This window comes from Acanthopagrus latus, chromosome 6 (genome assembly GCF_904848185.1).
Source record: "Acanthopagrus latus isolate v.2019 chromosome 6, fAcaLat1.1, whole genome shotgun sequence".
Lineage (NCBI taxonomy): Eukaryota > Metazoa > Chordata > Actinopteri > Spariformes > Sparidae > Acanthopagrus > Acanthopagrus latus.
The window spans coordinates 30,341,439-30,355,983 of record NC_051044.1 but is presented as its reverse complement, the minus strand read 5'-3'; the positions used below and the strand labels follow the sequence as shown (position 1 = coordinate 30,355,983).

Sequence of the window (14,545 nt, the reverse complement as noted above, 5' to 3'; positions counted from 1 at the left end):
GTGAACCTTGTCTTTGTGCCCCAGTCACACCAGACAGACTTAATCAGCAGTGGTAGTGTGATCTCCACCAGCACGGCATTTCTTGTATGAGTTTGACCTCAGGATCATTGTTATTAATTCATGATACGTCCAATTGTTTATCCAGATGACTTTACTTCACATTAGCTGTTAGCAGCACACAACAATAGTGTGTCAATCCCCGTCAACCCTCTCACTGAACCCAGCGTTCACCAGAAAGTGGGTACCAGAGAGTCTCTGTAAAGTAGATTTCCCCTCTTACAACAGTCAGTAGCCAACATTACAACACATAAACACCAGACAATGAAGGCCCCCGCTGCAGACCACTGGATGAACAAGAGTGAAGATAAATCCACTTTTGCTTCCCAAAAGAACAAATTAAATAAATTAATCTCTGAGCTCAATCAGTGAGGGAGTTTTTTCTGTAAATTTGTGATGTATGTCCTTTGAAATGTTTCTCCTCTGTTGTTTACCACCTAAGCCCCCTGCTTGTATTTCCATCAGAGGCATATTGAACAATGATAACATAGCTCTCCTCAACATCAACATCATTCAGTTAGAATTATCTCCATCAGCAGAATGTATAACGGTCTCATAAAAAAAAAAAAAAAAAAAAAAACTGTTGTCGGGGAGCGTCCAGGGAAAACAAAGAGAAGAATGGCAGAGCTAATGTGGAGCTGGGCCTGCACAGAGTTAGATTTCAGTCTAATTGGGATCATACGCCGCATGTGCACTTTTGGCATATACGTTAGATTAATCAGGGGCTCTTTAATCGTGGAGGAAAAAAAAATCTGTGCGTGGCTGGGCGGACGCTGGGCCCCCCCACCAGGCCTCCAGCCTGGGATCTGTCTAAGCACAGACCTTTTGACTCCATAAACACCCGCTCTCAAAAATTGGGGTCAACCTCTCATTGCTTGCACCAGAGTGCTATCATGCCACCACAAAGGGTCCCCTTAATGATTAAATTGCATGGAGTATAGATGTTCCCAATGTGCAGATTCCTGGCAGCCGACTCTTCCTCCTGATTGTAATTTATGTCGGAAGTCATTGCTGTCCAACACTCGGCCTGTTCAAAGCCCAGGAGAGCGGACGTGCACGTGGATGAAGGCTGCATCATCCAGCCTGCTACAGCTTTAATCTGCACTGTGAAGCAACGACGACCTCACACATTCACCTTGTAACATTTACAAATTGACAACAGGAAAAAATGCATTTCTAAAATGTGCTCATGTTTGTCTTTCTCATTGCTGAGACTCTTTTGCCAACCTCAGCTCTGGTATTTAGCTTAGCCTGTCTAATCTGCATATGATTAAGTCTTGACATAAATTTGACATTCTGGGCAAGGAGTGATTAGCCACATGAAGGAAAGGTGAACCTCAGTGACAATGTGACATTGGTAATTTATACGAAAGGGAGAATACAAAAAGGATTGTCTTTGAGGATGAATTTGAGAAAAAGTAAGCAGACAGCCTGTAAAAAAACTAAGTATAATGTGTATGGATGCAGTCTAAAACTCTTCAAACACAAATTGTGTTTTGAGCCCTAACTGCAGATTCAGACCTTTCATTTTCTTATTTAAGACATGTGTCCTTTGAAGTGAAGGATCTCTGCTCTCTTTATCGGCTCTTTTGTTTACAGCTCTTTATACATGCGGACATAAGTGCTGGTATTTGCCACAGTATGAGACAGCTGCTTATTGATCCCACATACTCCAAGATTCAAGGACAACACCTTAACCTTAAGGTCATCAGCATAAGGCTTGTGGAAAACAGACATGAACGTACGTAGTGAGCCACATGTTGAACTGCAGCATCCAAGAAACTGAAATATTTCAGTGCTTTTGTTTCCAGCTAGCAGGGTTTCATACAGCAGAGACTACAGAGGCTGAGCACCATTAGCAGAAATTAACGTTTGTGGATGTTTCCTGACATTTTCAAATTTAACTTTGAGCTGGGTTACTGTTTTTACTCTGCTACATGTATTTGGTAACTTTAATCACTCATTGTTTTGCAGATTACATGCTGCATATATATATATATATATATATATATATATATATATATATATATATATATATATATATATATATAAAACAGCACATACAATCATCATCATCTCTAAGCAAAACTATAGCTATATTAATGTGTATCCTGTTGACTTAGAGTCGGCTGATTACTGAAGCAGATATTCAGCATCTTTCTGATTATTAGGATTAGTCTGGGTTTTTGATTGCAGATAAACATCAGTTAAATTCTAAAATGTGTTGCTTTTGGCTCTTTCCCACTGTATATATATAGACAGCGCTTGGTATTGCGCCATATATATATATGATGATTTTGAAAGTGAATTCTCTCTGGCAGTTTCTCTCTGTAAATTTGTAAATTCATCTCTCCAACTCTGACTCACTTTCCCACTGTCGTCTTCCTGCACTCCCGCTTCGTGAGATTTCAGAGCGACACTTCTTGCAAGTTTTGTTAAAATGAGACTTGTGTTTCTGGCGACAAAGATCTTAGCACTGACAAAATGATTTCGGAAATGTTGTCAGAAACTTACCATCACAACCTCAGCCTGTCAGTGGCACACACGAGTACTTTTAGTGGACTTCACTTCACCAAGGATTAAGCTGCAGCCATATCACAGCTGCCAGCGGAGACCATCTACTGGACCAATAGATGGAAGCAATATCCAGGTACGTCGCCCGTGTTCTGTCACTGAGTGACTTTATTTCACTGTTTAATAATCTGTCCAATGTGACTTAATTATAAATGGATCAGTGGCGCAATACAAGCGCTGTCTCGATTTTGAAAGATTTTTTTTTGTGATAATTCCACAGCCGTTCACTTGTGGCCGCTTTATACAGCAGAGACTACAGAGGCCGAGCAAAGCATTAGTAACGGAAATGAACGTTTGAGGACATATTCTGACATCAAGCACATTTATTGCTAGAAAATTACTTTAAGATATGTAAGTCTTTTACTCTGGTACTATTCCTATGCATGACTTTCACTTTTTGCAAAGCAATATTTTAACATGACATCTGTACTTTTGCTTAAGTACGACTTCTGGGTACTTGGTACAACCCTAGTGTTTGTAATTAGGGCAAGAACATTTCCTGACTGTTAAAACACATAAGTATTCAAATCATTTCGGCCACTGGTCTCTCTTTGTTGTGAATAATGGGTCATAATAATTACCATGATTTTGTTTAGAAGGTTTAAGGGTGTAACGTTCGTTTATTATCATGGATGTATTTATCTTACTGTTATTAGTGAAATGTTAAAAGGCTGACAAGGTATTAGTCTAATAATCCTTGTCAAAAATTAAGTCAATCCGTATTTTTTCATTTTTTTTTTTTTTCATATACAGTCCTAAACGAGCGTGTCATGGCAAGTAACAGTGATGGAAAACAGAATGTTGCTGTCATTATTTGTCAGTGACGCTGTTTGATTACAGGCCTACGCCAGTGTGTGTGTGTGTGTGTGCGGCAGATTGAGGATAGGGAGACGTTAACTCTCAGCATCATGCATGTTAACATTTGTGTGTGCACCTGAACGCTCCAACATTATAATATGAACAGGACAGCCTACTCCAGCTGTGTAACAGCTATAGAATATTGTTCGTTCTTCATACAGATAATCTACTGGGCATTTTACAGTCGAATAAAAAGCACGAGTGAGCCTAGAAAATGACGCTGCTGACGTGTCGCAGCCGTGACGATGATGCGCTGCTCTTTACTTTTTATTCACAGCAGTCTGTTATTTACACGGAGACAGAAACTAAACAAGAGAGAAGACGAGTTGTTATAAAAACGGCTTGGCACACAGCGGACCGTGGATATCACAACGTATTTAAATATAGACGAGACATTAAAGCCGGTGGTCTGCGTGTTATCTCAGTATTGGACCCGCTGTAACTGAGCCACACGCTGATAAACTGCCTCATCTGCGTTTATGAATTAGAAAGAACCCTGGTGGAAATAAACACTTTCCTTAATTAAAGACCCGCTCGGATGGTTAAAACAGGGCGTTCGGCCAGGTGCGCAGATCGCTTAATGCTGCGTTCAGTTTCATGTGAAACGCCTGAATAACTGCGGGAAATAAAACAGATCTTAACGATTTTAGGGAATTATTATTTATTATTATTTCCCTATTTATTTTTTTAAAATAAATTATGAATATAACTAATCATTAGGCGTGTGAAAGCGGTTTGATTCAAGACTCGAAAAGGCGCACACAGCAAACGCAACACACATAACAGGCCTATATGAATTACTCTATGCATTATTCATCCTTTGAATCGGATGCAGATATATTAATAAACAGCGCATCTGTCATATCTGGATAGACAACAGACTAGATTAAAACGCAGGCCCTGTGTGTTTTGCAGTGTTCGTGTATCCCCTGCCTGGTGCTGAGCCGCTGACGCCTCTGTTGCTCTCAGTCCCGCAAAATCCTGCCTCTGAATTTCTCCCCCAACACAGCGCATCAAAAATATAATACAAACAGACTTCAGCATGCTGCCAGTTGGACCTAATGCTTCAAGAAAATGTTACAGCAACTTCTCAAAAATATATATAGATAATAAAAAAAAAATTAGATTCTGTAGACGATGCTATGATGACACTGTACCTTGTTGCATTGAAATACTTGACAGCATCTGGCTCAAACCCGAAAGCCTCAGGCACATGTGGCCACACCTTTGGTAAATATCAAACTTGCTTTCTTGCAGCAGAAAATCTCAATGATTTTAAATCATTAATGGAAAAGAAAACTAGAAAAAACTGTGCTTTTTTTTTTTAGCCTGTTTTTCTTTAGTTAGTCAGAGGAATCTGCATCACTTCCTTTCTTTCATACATCAGTAGAACATAGGCACATGTGAATCCACATCATAACAAGAAATTAAATTGATCAAATTAAATCGGGATATTCAAAAGTTTAGTTTGAAAGCTGGCCCGTTATTTCCACTTTTCACACACAAAATGGCAACATGTAATATGTGTGTCTAACATCCAGCAAAACATGTCAGGAACCACTGAGACATTTTCTTCCTGTGATGGTATGTAACCATATTAGGCCTTAGCCATGAGACCGTGACTGTGTGTGACTGATGAGCCTGGAAGCTATCATCATCATCATCATCATCATCATCATCATCATATTCACACACACTGGGTTAAAAGCTTATCATGAGCCTGTGCCCTTTATGATAAACAGAGAACAGCATTAGTGAAAATATATTTAATAATTAAACAGCACAGTTACACAAAAGGAATGCAAAACAGAGGAGTGAGAGTGCATCCTTAGAATATAAAGGGTAGACCTACTGCAAAGGTTCAAGTTCCTTCCTCAACAGCAGTAAGCTCACCATGACGGAGTGCATGTTGGGGCTACAACAATGAGGATGCCAGCTTGTATATTTCCTGTCACTGCTGGGCCTGTGAGTCTTTAGATGCTGCACAACACGGTCCAGCCTCAGGAGCATCGACACGTCCTCTCCGTGCCTTTAAGGAATGTGGACCTGTCCAAGAGATACACACTGAGCATCCCAGAGCTCACGCATATAGAGTCAGTATTTGCAGGCTGCAGTCAGATCATTCCTCCTGAGTGCTCTCTAAGTGGGAGCTCGAGCCTGCAGACTGGGGGTCAGCGTCAGCAGAGGATCTTTCTTGTTCAGAGAGCTGCTCGCTGCTGGGGATGGAGTTCTTCTTCGGGCGGCCTTTAGGTTTAGTCGGGGACTCCAGGCCTCCTCCCTGTAACACCTGCAGGGTGGACATGAACAGAGAATATGGTTAACATTCTTTAACACTATAAAAAATTTAAAAAACAAAAAACAAAAAAACATTTGTCTAAACAAATAGTGCCCTCTAACCCTAGCCCAACCCTTAAGTTGACTGAATTTGAGCACACAAGTCGCAGTAATTTTCTAATGATTCAAAAGAAAAACACTTAGTCTCTAGTCACATAAATCAGATATCAATGTAGATGTATCTGCATATTTTAGTTTATGTAACTTAATCATAATCAAGGCCCTATAGGCCGCTCTTGACACAAACACAGTATTTCAATTTCTTTCAACTAGAATTCCAAAACTGAAGGTTAACAATCACTGTAGAAGTAAACCACCAGGACACGACGCTGTCTCATGACACACAGCAGGTTTCCATCATACATGTTGGGAAGTTTGTTAATGTATGCTGATCATGTTTCTCTGGAAACTTATTTTAAGGAATTGATTGCGCTCTGTATACTTTGTTCATCCAATTTATCAATTCAAGTCACTGAGTAAAATCAGATTGATTAAAACAAAATGAGCTTGAAATTATTAAAAATTCCATGTTCATGTTGATGAGAAGACATTCGTTGATTCCATATGACCTTCTCGAAATTAAGATGACCTGCACATTTCAAGCTTCTTTTAAGGTTCGCTCTTGTTTACTATGGGGAGCATTTTATTGGTGAACCATTTCTAAATTTTCTTGTGTGTTTTTTGTTTTGTGTGCAAGTATATAATCTTTCAGTGGTTTGAGTGAGTGTTCCCGTTATGTGTGTAGAAAACGTTCACTTGTCTGTGCTCAGTTCTAGTATATGAATGAGTTTGGTTTCATATGTGTATATGAGAGGTAATTCTGAATAATATCCCTCGTGCCCTCTGATAAAGTCAGCGCTAATCCCTTCCTTCATCTGATGAAATTACACAAATCAAAACTATTCTTTGTTCTTGTTCTGTCTTGTTGTTCCAGGCCTGGCCTCATATAAAATGTACACGACCACATCAACACCATGACCACCATTTATCATCATCATCATCATCATCATCATCATCGTCGTCGTCATCATCATCATCATCATCAACATCGTTCAGAATAACTTACAATTTTCTTCCATTTCATCCTTCTGTTCTGGTACCATGTTTTGACTTGCAGCTGACTGAGCCCAAGAGACTCGGCGAGGTCTATTCTGTGAGCAACAACATCAGGAAAAATTACACAATTTCAAACTGCAATTCAAATTCACTTTGCAAATTATCAAAAGCTTGTGAGTGGCTTAACAATAATTCATTGTAATGACGTACGATGTATTATTTAAACACAGGCTACCTATCAGGCGTAGACAGATACTTCTGCTTCTCGAAGCGCTTCTCCAGGCCCATGAGCTGCAGCTCGGTGAACACGGTGCGGCTCCGGCGGCCCTTCTTGGTCTTGCTGCCTCCGTCGGCTCCGTGCTCCAGCTTTCCCCGGAGGTGCAGATCCAGGGGCAGGTGGTGAGACGCCGCGCCGACCTGCAGCCCCGGAGCGGCCGACAGCAGCGGGGAGCCCAGCGAGCAGGACAGCGGTGACATGGGGAACTTGAGGAGGCTCGTCTGGTCGGCTTTCAGCACTTGAAGGGACCGAGAAGAAACACACGGAGACGGGGTTTGTGCTTTGGAGGCACAGCAGGCTAATAGGGAGCAGCAGGGGAGTTATCTCAGTTCACCAACACTGTACGTCTGATTTGTTAAGACTATACACCTCTTTCCAACAATATCTCCCACAATTACAGCTGACAAACTGAGAGGAGAATATCCAAACCGCATTCCAGACTAACATCAACAGCAGGGGCCTTGTTGCTGTTGTTGTTGTTGTTGTTAAATCATTATTAGGTAGATGTCTATTTGTATTTATTCAGGTTCAGAATTGGATGTATTTTTGCAAATTTAATTCAAATAGGATTGGTAATATGATTCTTCATACAAACAGGCTACAGCACCAGGCCCATTTTCACAGAACATGGAACAATCTCCATGTTACACAAGAAACTGGAGTTTCCAATCAGAAAACACAATGACCTCCAGCGGCTGTGTGAGTTGGGTCATTCATATAGCTAATAGAAAACGAGCGCTAAGTTACATGTTAACGGTAATCACTATATAATGTAATTTGAGTAAATATCTCCCGGTCATGTAGGAGCTTTGGTTTTGATCCCTGAAGCGCTGGATCCAGCACAGAAGGAAATCCACGTTTCACGCATAGAGCCAACAAATTGAACACGCACCAGTAGCTGGGTGTTTTCGCACATTAGGCCTGTGTTTAGTCTCTTTTCTAATAATAATAATAATAATAATAATAATAATAATAATAATAATAATAATAATAATAATAATAACAAAAGAAACCCTTCATAGTGTAGCTGAACACGTCCATGGTTTATCCAGATACATTTGATCGACAGTGTGTGATATAGTTCTGACTTTTGCTCAACTATTGCAAAACCGTCTTTTGGCCGACGCCGAAAAAAGAAATATTGTTCGTGACCCAAGTTTAATTATCATCCTTCTTTTTATCACGAGCAAAAATACGCACATGCTGTAACGTGTATAATTAATTATGATCCTAATTTTAATTCTATGTTATCATTAATAACAATAATAACCAAACATATTAAAATGCATTTTCTGCTTCTACAAATTTTTCCGACATCGTCTCGTTCATCTCTTCACAGCAGCCTCTTACCCATTGGGTTCGGAAAAGGCCGTGCGGACAGCAGAGCATGAACCCCGAACTTAAGCAGCTCCCCGGCGGGAGCCGACGCTTTGTGCTCCGGGTGATCAGTCAGGATCTCCTCGATCATGAAGCTTCTGTAGCGGTGAGTTCTGTGGTCGGGGTGAACTTCCGGAGGATAGTAATGCGCCCCCATGTCCAAAGGATGCTGCATAATCTGGCCGTGCGTTCGCCTGAACATACACCGAGCGCGTACACCTACTACGACTCCTTCAGTGGCCCGACACAGCTGTCATATTCCCTCTGCGGTGCCTCTGTAGTCCGGATAGCAAGAACACAGTTATCCTCGAGGTCTGGTGTCAAGCGAAATAACGAGTAGGTTACAGGTAGCCGACTTCTCCGCACGTCCTAGAACGCGTCACTTCTGGTCGGCTCTGCCTCTTTTGGGATATAAAACATCGAACCAAGAACAAACATTTGACCCAAAACTCCTAAAGCCGGTCGTGCTCATGCCCGCTGCCTGTCCGCGGAGGTCGGATGTGTTTGTCAGCCGTTAAGAGCGTCACCTTGGCAGTGAGTTGAGGAATAAGATTTGGGTTTTATGAGTCTCGTCATGGCTCCACCTCTTCACAGGGTGAAGCCTGCTGCTGCCTGCGCGCGACCCAAGCTCCATGCAAAGCCGCACGTGCGCTGCACGCATTTGTATGCAAAAGGGAAGAAAATAAGGACGCGAGGACGTCTAAAGTATCCTGCAGGTGACTTTGTGACTTACAGAGCATTAGTTTGAGGAGGATGATGATGGTGATGATGATGATGGTGATGGGGAGGTTCTGCAAACTCAGATTAAAATAGGTCAGTGTGAAAGTCGTTATTTTGAGTTCTGCTCTTGCAAGAGGCTTACAAAGCTCTTGCGAAAAAAGAATATTCAAAGAAATCAGTGTTATCTTTCTTTATTGTACTGTTTTGTTCGATTGCCTCAGCATTGGGGAAGCTGAAATATGGATTCACTACTGCCAACATATAAATCATGGACCATCCTTTCAGACAAATCTAACGTCAGCTGGTGCTGCAGTCCGTCAGCAGTGAAGCCAGCTCGAAAGGGAAATATTCCATTCGATTGGTCAAAAAACCCACGCCAGAGCACCTCTGGGAGTTTTTCGCTAGTGCCTTCTTGGCTCAAAAAATTGCGAAATATCTCCCACAGCATATTTTTAGCATGTCTCAGGACTGCTTTGAGAAAAGCTCTGGCCTTCTAAAATCAGCGCTGCAGCAGGGAACCTCAAAGAATGCTTCAAAGTTGGTGGTCTGTCTAGATTTTTACTTTTTTAAATTCTTCAAAACACAGTAGTGTGGAGCACGTCGGTGAACGTGTTTGTTACAAATACAAATAACATGTACATATTCAAAAGGATACCCAAATAAAAGCAGCATAAATGGTGTGCTGCAAGGGAAAACTGGTAAAATATATGCAACTGAGTAAAAAAGAGCAGGCTTGATAAAGTGCTGTGCTTAAATGTGGATCCTTTCAGGACAGGATTGACCGTCAGGAGAACAGAATTTCCTATACAATGCTACATGTTTTATGGCCATATGTCATGCAGTAATGGAAAGACCAACATTTCCTGGGAAAAAGACCAATTCATACTCGTAGTACTAAAAGCATTAAAGTGTAACTTCCTGGAGAGAGATCATTGAGTCTCAATCAAATACTGATTGTCAGCACAAGGCCTCAGTATTTGGCAACCTGGTGATGAGCCTCAACAAATCATATATACTTCTCCAGGAAGTTCCATTTTTTGTTGCTTTGACAAAGGCAAAAACGTCATGGGTCATGTATTTGTAAATGACAAATTCTATTAGTCGTATTAGTCACTGTTAAAGGTCTGCTAAGTCAACCAAATCTGCTATTCAGAAATGTCTGTGTTGTGATCTCCAGCTGAATGAACTGTCAAGGCTGGAGCACATCCTCCTCTGTTGGTCACTTCTGAGATTGCAGGGAGGAGTTACCTACCAGAAAATGTTCATTACCGCCTCTGTAATAGAAATGTGTTTCACACAATACCCAAATCACAAGTAAATATGTAGTAAAAACTAGTAGCATGGTTGTCTTTATCTTCCCTAATTAACAGTTTGCTTACTGTAAGTGTAATGTATAGCTTTTTCCTGTTTAATTGCATGAATGAATACTTAACAAATAGTTACCTAAAATGCAGCAATAAAAAGTAGAAAATATAAACTCAGTAATGGGCATTTATTTTTTTTTTAAAAAGGCCTCACCAAATTAAATAATACATTTCTTGATAAAAACAAATTGTTTTTCCATCACATTTGGAAATGTCATGTATGTATAACAAAACACTTGGTTATCAATTCTGTCAACTAATGTTGATCAAAACACAACATAACTTTTTAATGAGCTTTGGGAATGATGCAACTTGCAACTGTGACTATCACTGCACAAATTGTCAGTGCGATTAAAAAATAACCAAAAAATACAATTCCTGTATCTGTATTATACCTACATGGAAATGTATCTTATTTAATGGACAGAAGAACAATAATATGATTGCAAATACATGACTTGAGATAAAAAATGGAAAATAATGGAGGTTGCATTGATGTTTCTGGGTAGACAGCTCTTACTCATCTATACGTCAAAGTCCATGGGAAAAGTCGTGTCATGGGAACTGGCAGTGACAGACATCTTTTGAATGATGCTGCCTGTTTTTCTTGTCCGGGATGGCATATATCCGTCTCTCTGGGCTGAGTCCGATGAAGTGCCTGAAAAACACAGTAGTCTGACATTAGACACTGGAGGGAAATGTGTTCAGGATGTGCATTATAGAAGTGAAAACACAGAGGGAGAGAGAGATAATAGGACAATTGGACAACATAAGCCTTACCTTTGAATGATTTTGTTCAACCGTCTTGGCACTGTAGGTTAAAGATGTAGGCCAGTCAGCCTCGTCACAAAGGTTGGGTGGCTGCTCTCACATTAGACCCTCCTGTCTGATAATACAGCACCCAACAGCCACATGCTCTGTTCCACCTCAAACTCGAAATTATTGTCATCTCAGGAAGTAACTTGTGTAACTATCCCTACTTAGTAGAACATTCCTGCTTTGCTGGAATACAGATAAAGCTCATATTATAGAATAGAACAGAATTCCTTTTATTGTCATTGTAAGCTTTTCTTAAAATGAAATCACAGACACATTTCTATTCAGTGCAATACAAGATAACATAAAATAAAAACAATAAAAAATACAGGAACAGCAATGAAATTGTGAATGACTTTCTCCTCAGGTCAGAAGAAACAAATAGAGCGTACAAATAGTAAGTAAGAAAGGGAAAATATACCAAATAAAATATATGGTAAAAATATATGTATATATAGTAAAAAAAAAAACAAAAACAAACAAAAATAAAACACTATAAATATATAATATACAAGGTAGCAACTTTAACACTGTAACTGTGCAAAACAGTGGTGGTGCAACATAGTACAAGTATGTCAACTGCTGCTGCAGTTTCTGTGGGTGGGATTGCTCATTATGGGGGCTAGATTGAGGTCACAGCTCTGGGGTAGAAGCTGTTTCTCAGTCTGTTGGTGGTGGATTTTATCGTCCAGAACCGTCTTCCTGAGGTACACACCCCAGTTCCAACAGGGAGTGTCTGGGGTGTGTACAGTCCTTATGTGCTGTTGGCTTTTTTCTTCAGCCTGGCAGCAGAAACAGTGTCCAGTATGGGAAGCTCCATCCCAATGATGTGCTGGGCTGCTTTAACCACACGGTGCAGGTCTTTGCCTTCGGCAGCCATGCAGCTGGCATACCACACTGTTGTGCATTTGGTCAGGATGCTTTTAATGGGACTCCTGTAATTATGTCAATTAAATCAATACATACCAAGCAGTCTTACAGACAAGGAGTCGGGGGTAGGGTGACAGTCCACTGGACAACAGCCACTGTAGCAGACATTTGTCAAGCACAGACAATAAAAATGTAGTGAGAATAGAATTTTCAACAATTGAATCAAACCAACATCTGCAAGAAGGTCTGTGAGAAGTGAACATCTGCAGCTGGACAAAATGAAGTGTCTCCAAGGATTCCTCTCCTGTAACCAGGATTTAAATATGTATGATAAACTAGTGCATTGCCCATAGGAAGCATGTATTCCTATAGAAAAGTGGGAGGTTAAGTAGCTTTTTCATGGATGGCCAAATGAGGTTGTGTTTGAAGGCGGGACATCAGGGATATAATTGGCTGTTTTTGACTACTTTTGATTATACCATTATATTTCACCAAAACAACTATTTACATTGCCTTGTTTGGTGTCATTATTTCAGCACAAACTCACATGTGTGACAGTACAGTTATTTTTTCATTTTGACATAGTATATTTACACTATGGACCTAATTTCACAAAATAACATAAAATCAGAGTAGGAAAAAGTTAGATTTTTTACTGTGAAAACCACAAATATGTTTCATGAACCAATTGCATCAGTTATAATGCAAATATAAATTGTTGTTTGCTAAATATGTGCATACGTTTTTGAAATTTACAAAGTTATATGTACCTATTTGAATTTAAATGCAGACAATGCCTCAGACTCAGGGCTTCTCAGCTCATTCCTGCCTGTTCCACATCCAGCAGTCTCCTCCTTGTTTTGACTCACAACACAAAAAACGACTACACTACACACTACACTAAACACTATGCTATATACACTCCAAACACACTATATGTCACAAATCTCTCAACTCTCAAAACTCGCCATCTCTGTCGCTGTCCATATCACTGCTGGCGTCCCTCACACAACTTCCCCTGTTCCTCAGCAACCAAACTTGCTGCTATGGACACTTTGTGACTAAAGCCCGTTTTTACCATTTCTTCCTGCACCAGACACAAAGCAAACGTGACGGCAATGTTCAGGAAAAAGCAGCCTGGTTTTGGATGTGCCGGTGCCGTCGACTCAGGAGGTGGACCATGTGGGGGTGGGCTAGCAGCTAGCTACACATGAACATCCACAGATTCCGATTCAACTTTGTTGTCCTTGCGTATCCGGATCTCCTCAGACTGGAACAGACTCAGTCCAGACTCGTTTAGTCTCATTAATCCACAACGGCCAGTTTAGATGCACAGAACTGGACCGAACCGCCGGCAAAATCCCAGTCCAGCTCGCGCCGCTGCAGGTATAAATCCGCTTGTTTCTTAAGTTATGTCGTGGAAGTGAGCTCTGCAGTGATTGGCTCTGGTGCGCACATGGCTATGGTGGCTATGGTTGACAATGCTAGCGGAATTGGTAAAGCATTTATGAAATAATTTATTAACGGTATCATTGTAGTCCAAACAAATGTGACGTTGCACACCCTTGAACCACGCAGCAGCCATGTTGAAACTCTTAAGATCAGTCTGATCCTGATCTGCAGAGATATTTGAGGCACACATACACAGACAGACACACACACACACAGACACACAGACAGAGATTCTTTGCTTTTATAGAGAGATAATGTCAACTATTCTATTAAAGTATACACAAAAGAGGACAAACTCCCAAACCTATAAGAGCAATAATGTTAAATAGCTGCGAACCTACTGAACAAACCAAAACCTATCTTGTGTCATCTATTCAGGAATCAGCCTGGCCTACACTAAAACAATTATAAATCAAGTTTAGTTTAATGTGCTGTAATGTTAATATTACCCGCCAGTCACAGCATGGTCAGCTAAGAGGAACGCATGTGAGTTCTGCAAGCTAGGTTAGCTAACTAATTATTATTATCATTAGAATTATTATTAACATTATTATTATTATTTGCCCATAACATTTAATAATCAATACAGCAGCATATAATACCCTTTTACAAGACACAACTATGTTTGAGTCATTTGTGCTACATCTATTTAAGCAAATAGAGTGTTGATTTTGTCTTGAGGAGTCTCAGCCTGGGGAAAGAAGCTGCTTTGTAGTCTGGTCATATGGCAGTAGATATATTTTTTGCTATTTGGGCTGGCTGGGCTGGGTGTTTTAGTATCCTTTGGCTC

General features: G+C 40.5%; 1 protein-coding gene across 1 annotated transcript; it reads right to left on the bottom strand.

Annotated features, from left to right (window-relative positions):
* Positions 1–5,240: 5,240 nt before the first annotated feature.
* barx1 (BARX homeobox 1) lies at positions 5,241–9,193 on the bottom strand. The gene is made up of 4 exons (XM_037101539.1): positions 8,507–9,193; positions 7,115–7,394; positions 6,890–6,974; positions 5,241–5,776 (listed from the first exon to the last, which is right to left on the bottom strand). The coding sequence occupies exons 1-4, from the start codon at positions 8,733–8,735 to the stop codon at positions 5,609–5,611; spliced, it is 762 nt and encodes a 253-aa protein (XP_036957434.1). The 5' UTR covers positions 8,736–9,193; the 3' UTR covers positions 5,241–5,608.
* Between the last annotated feature and the right edge of the window lie 5,352 nt (positions 9,194–14,545).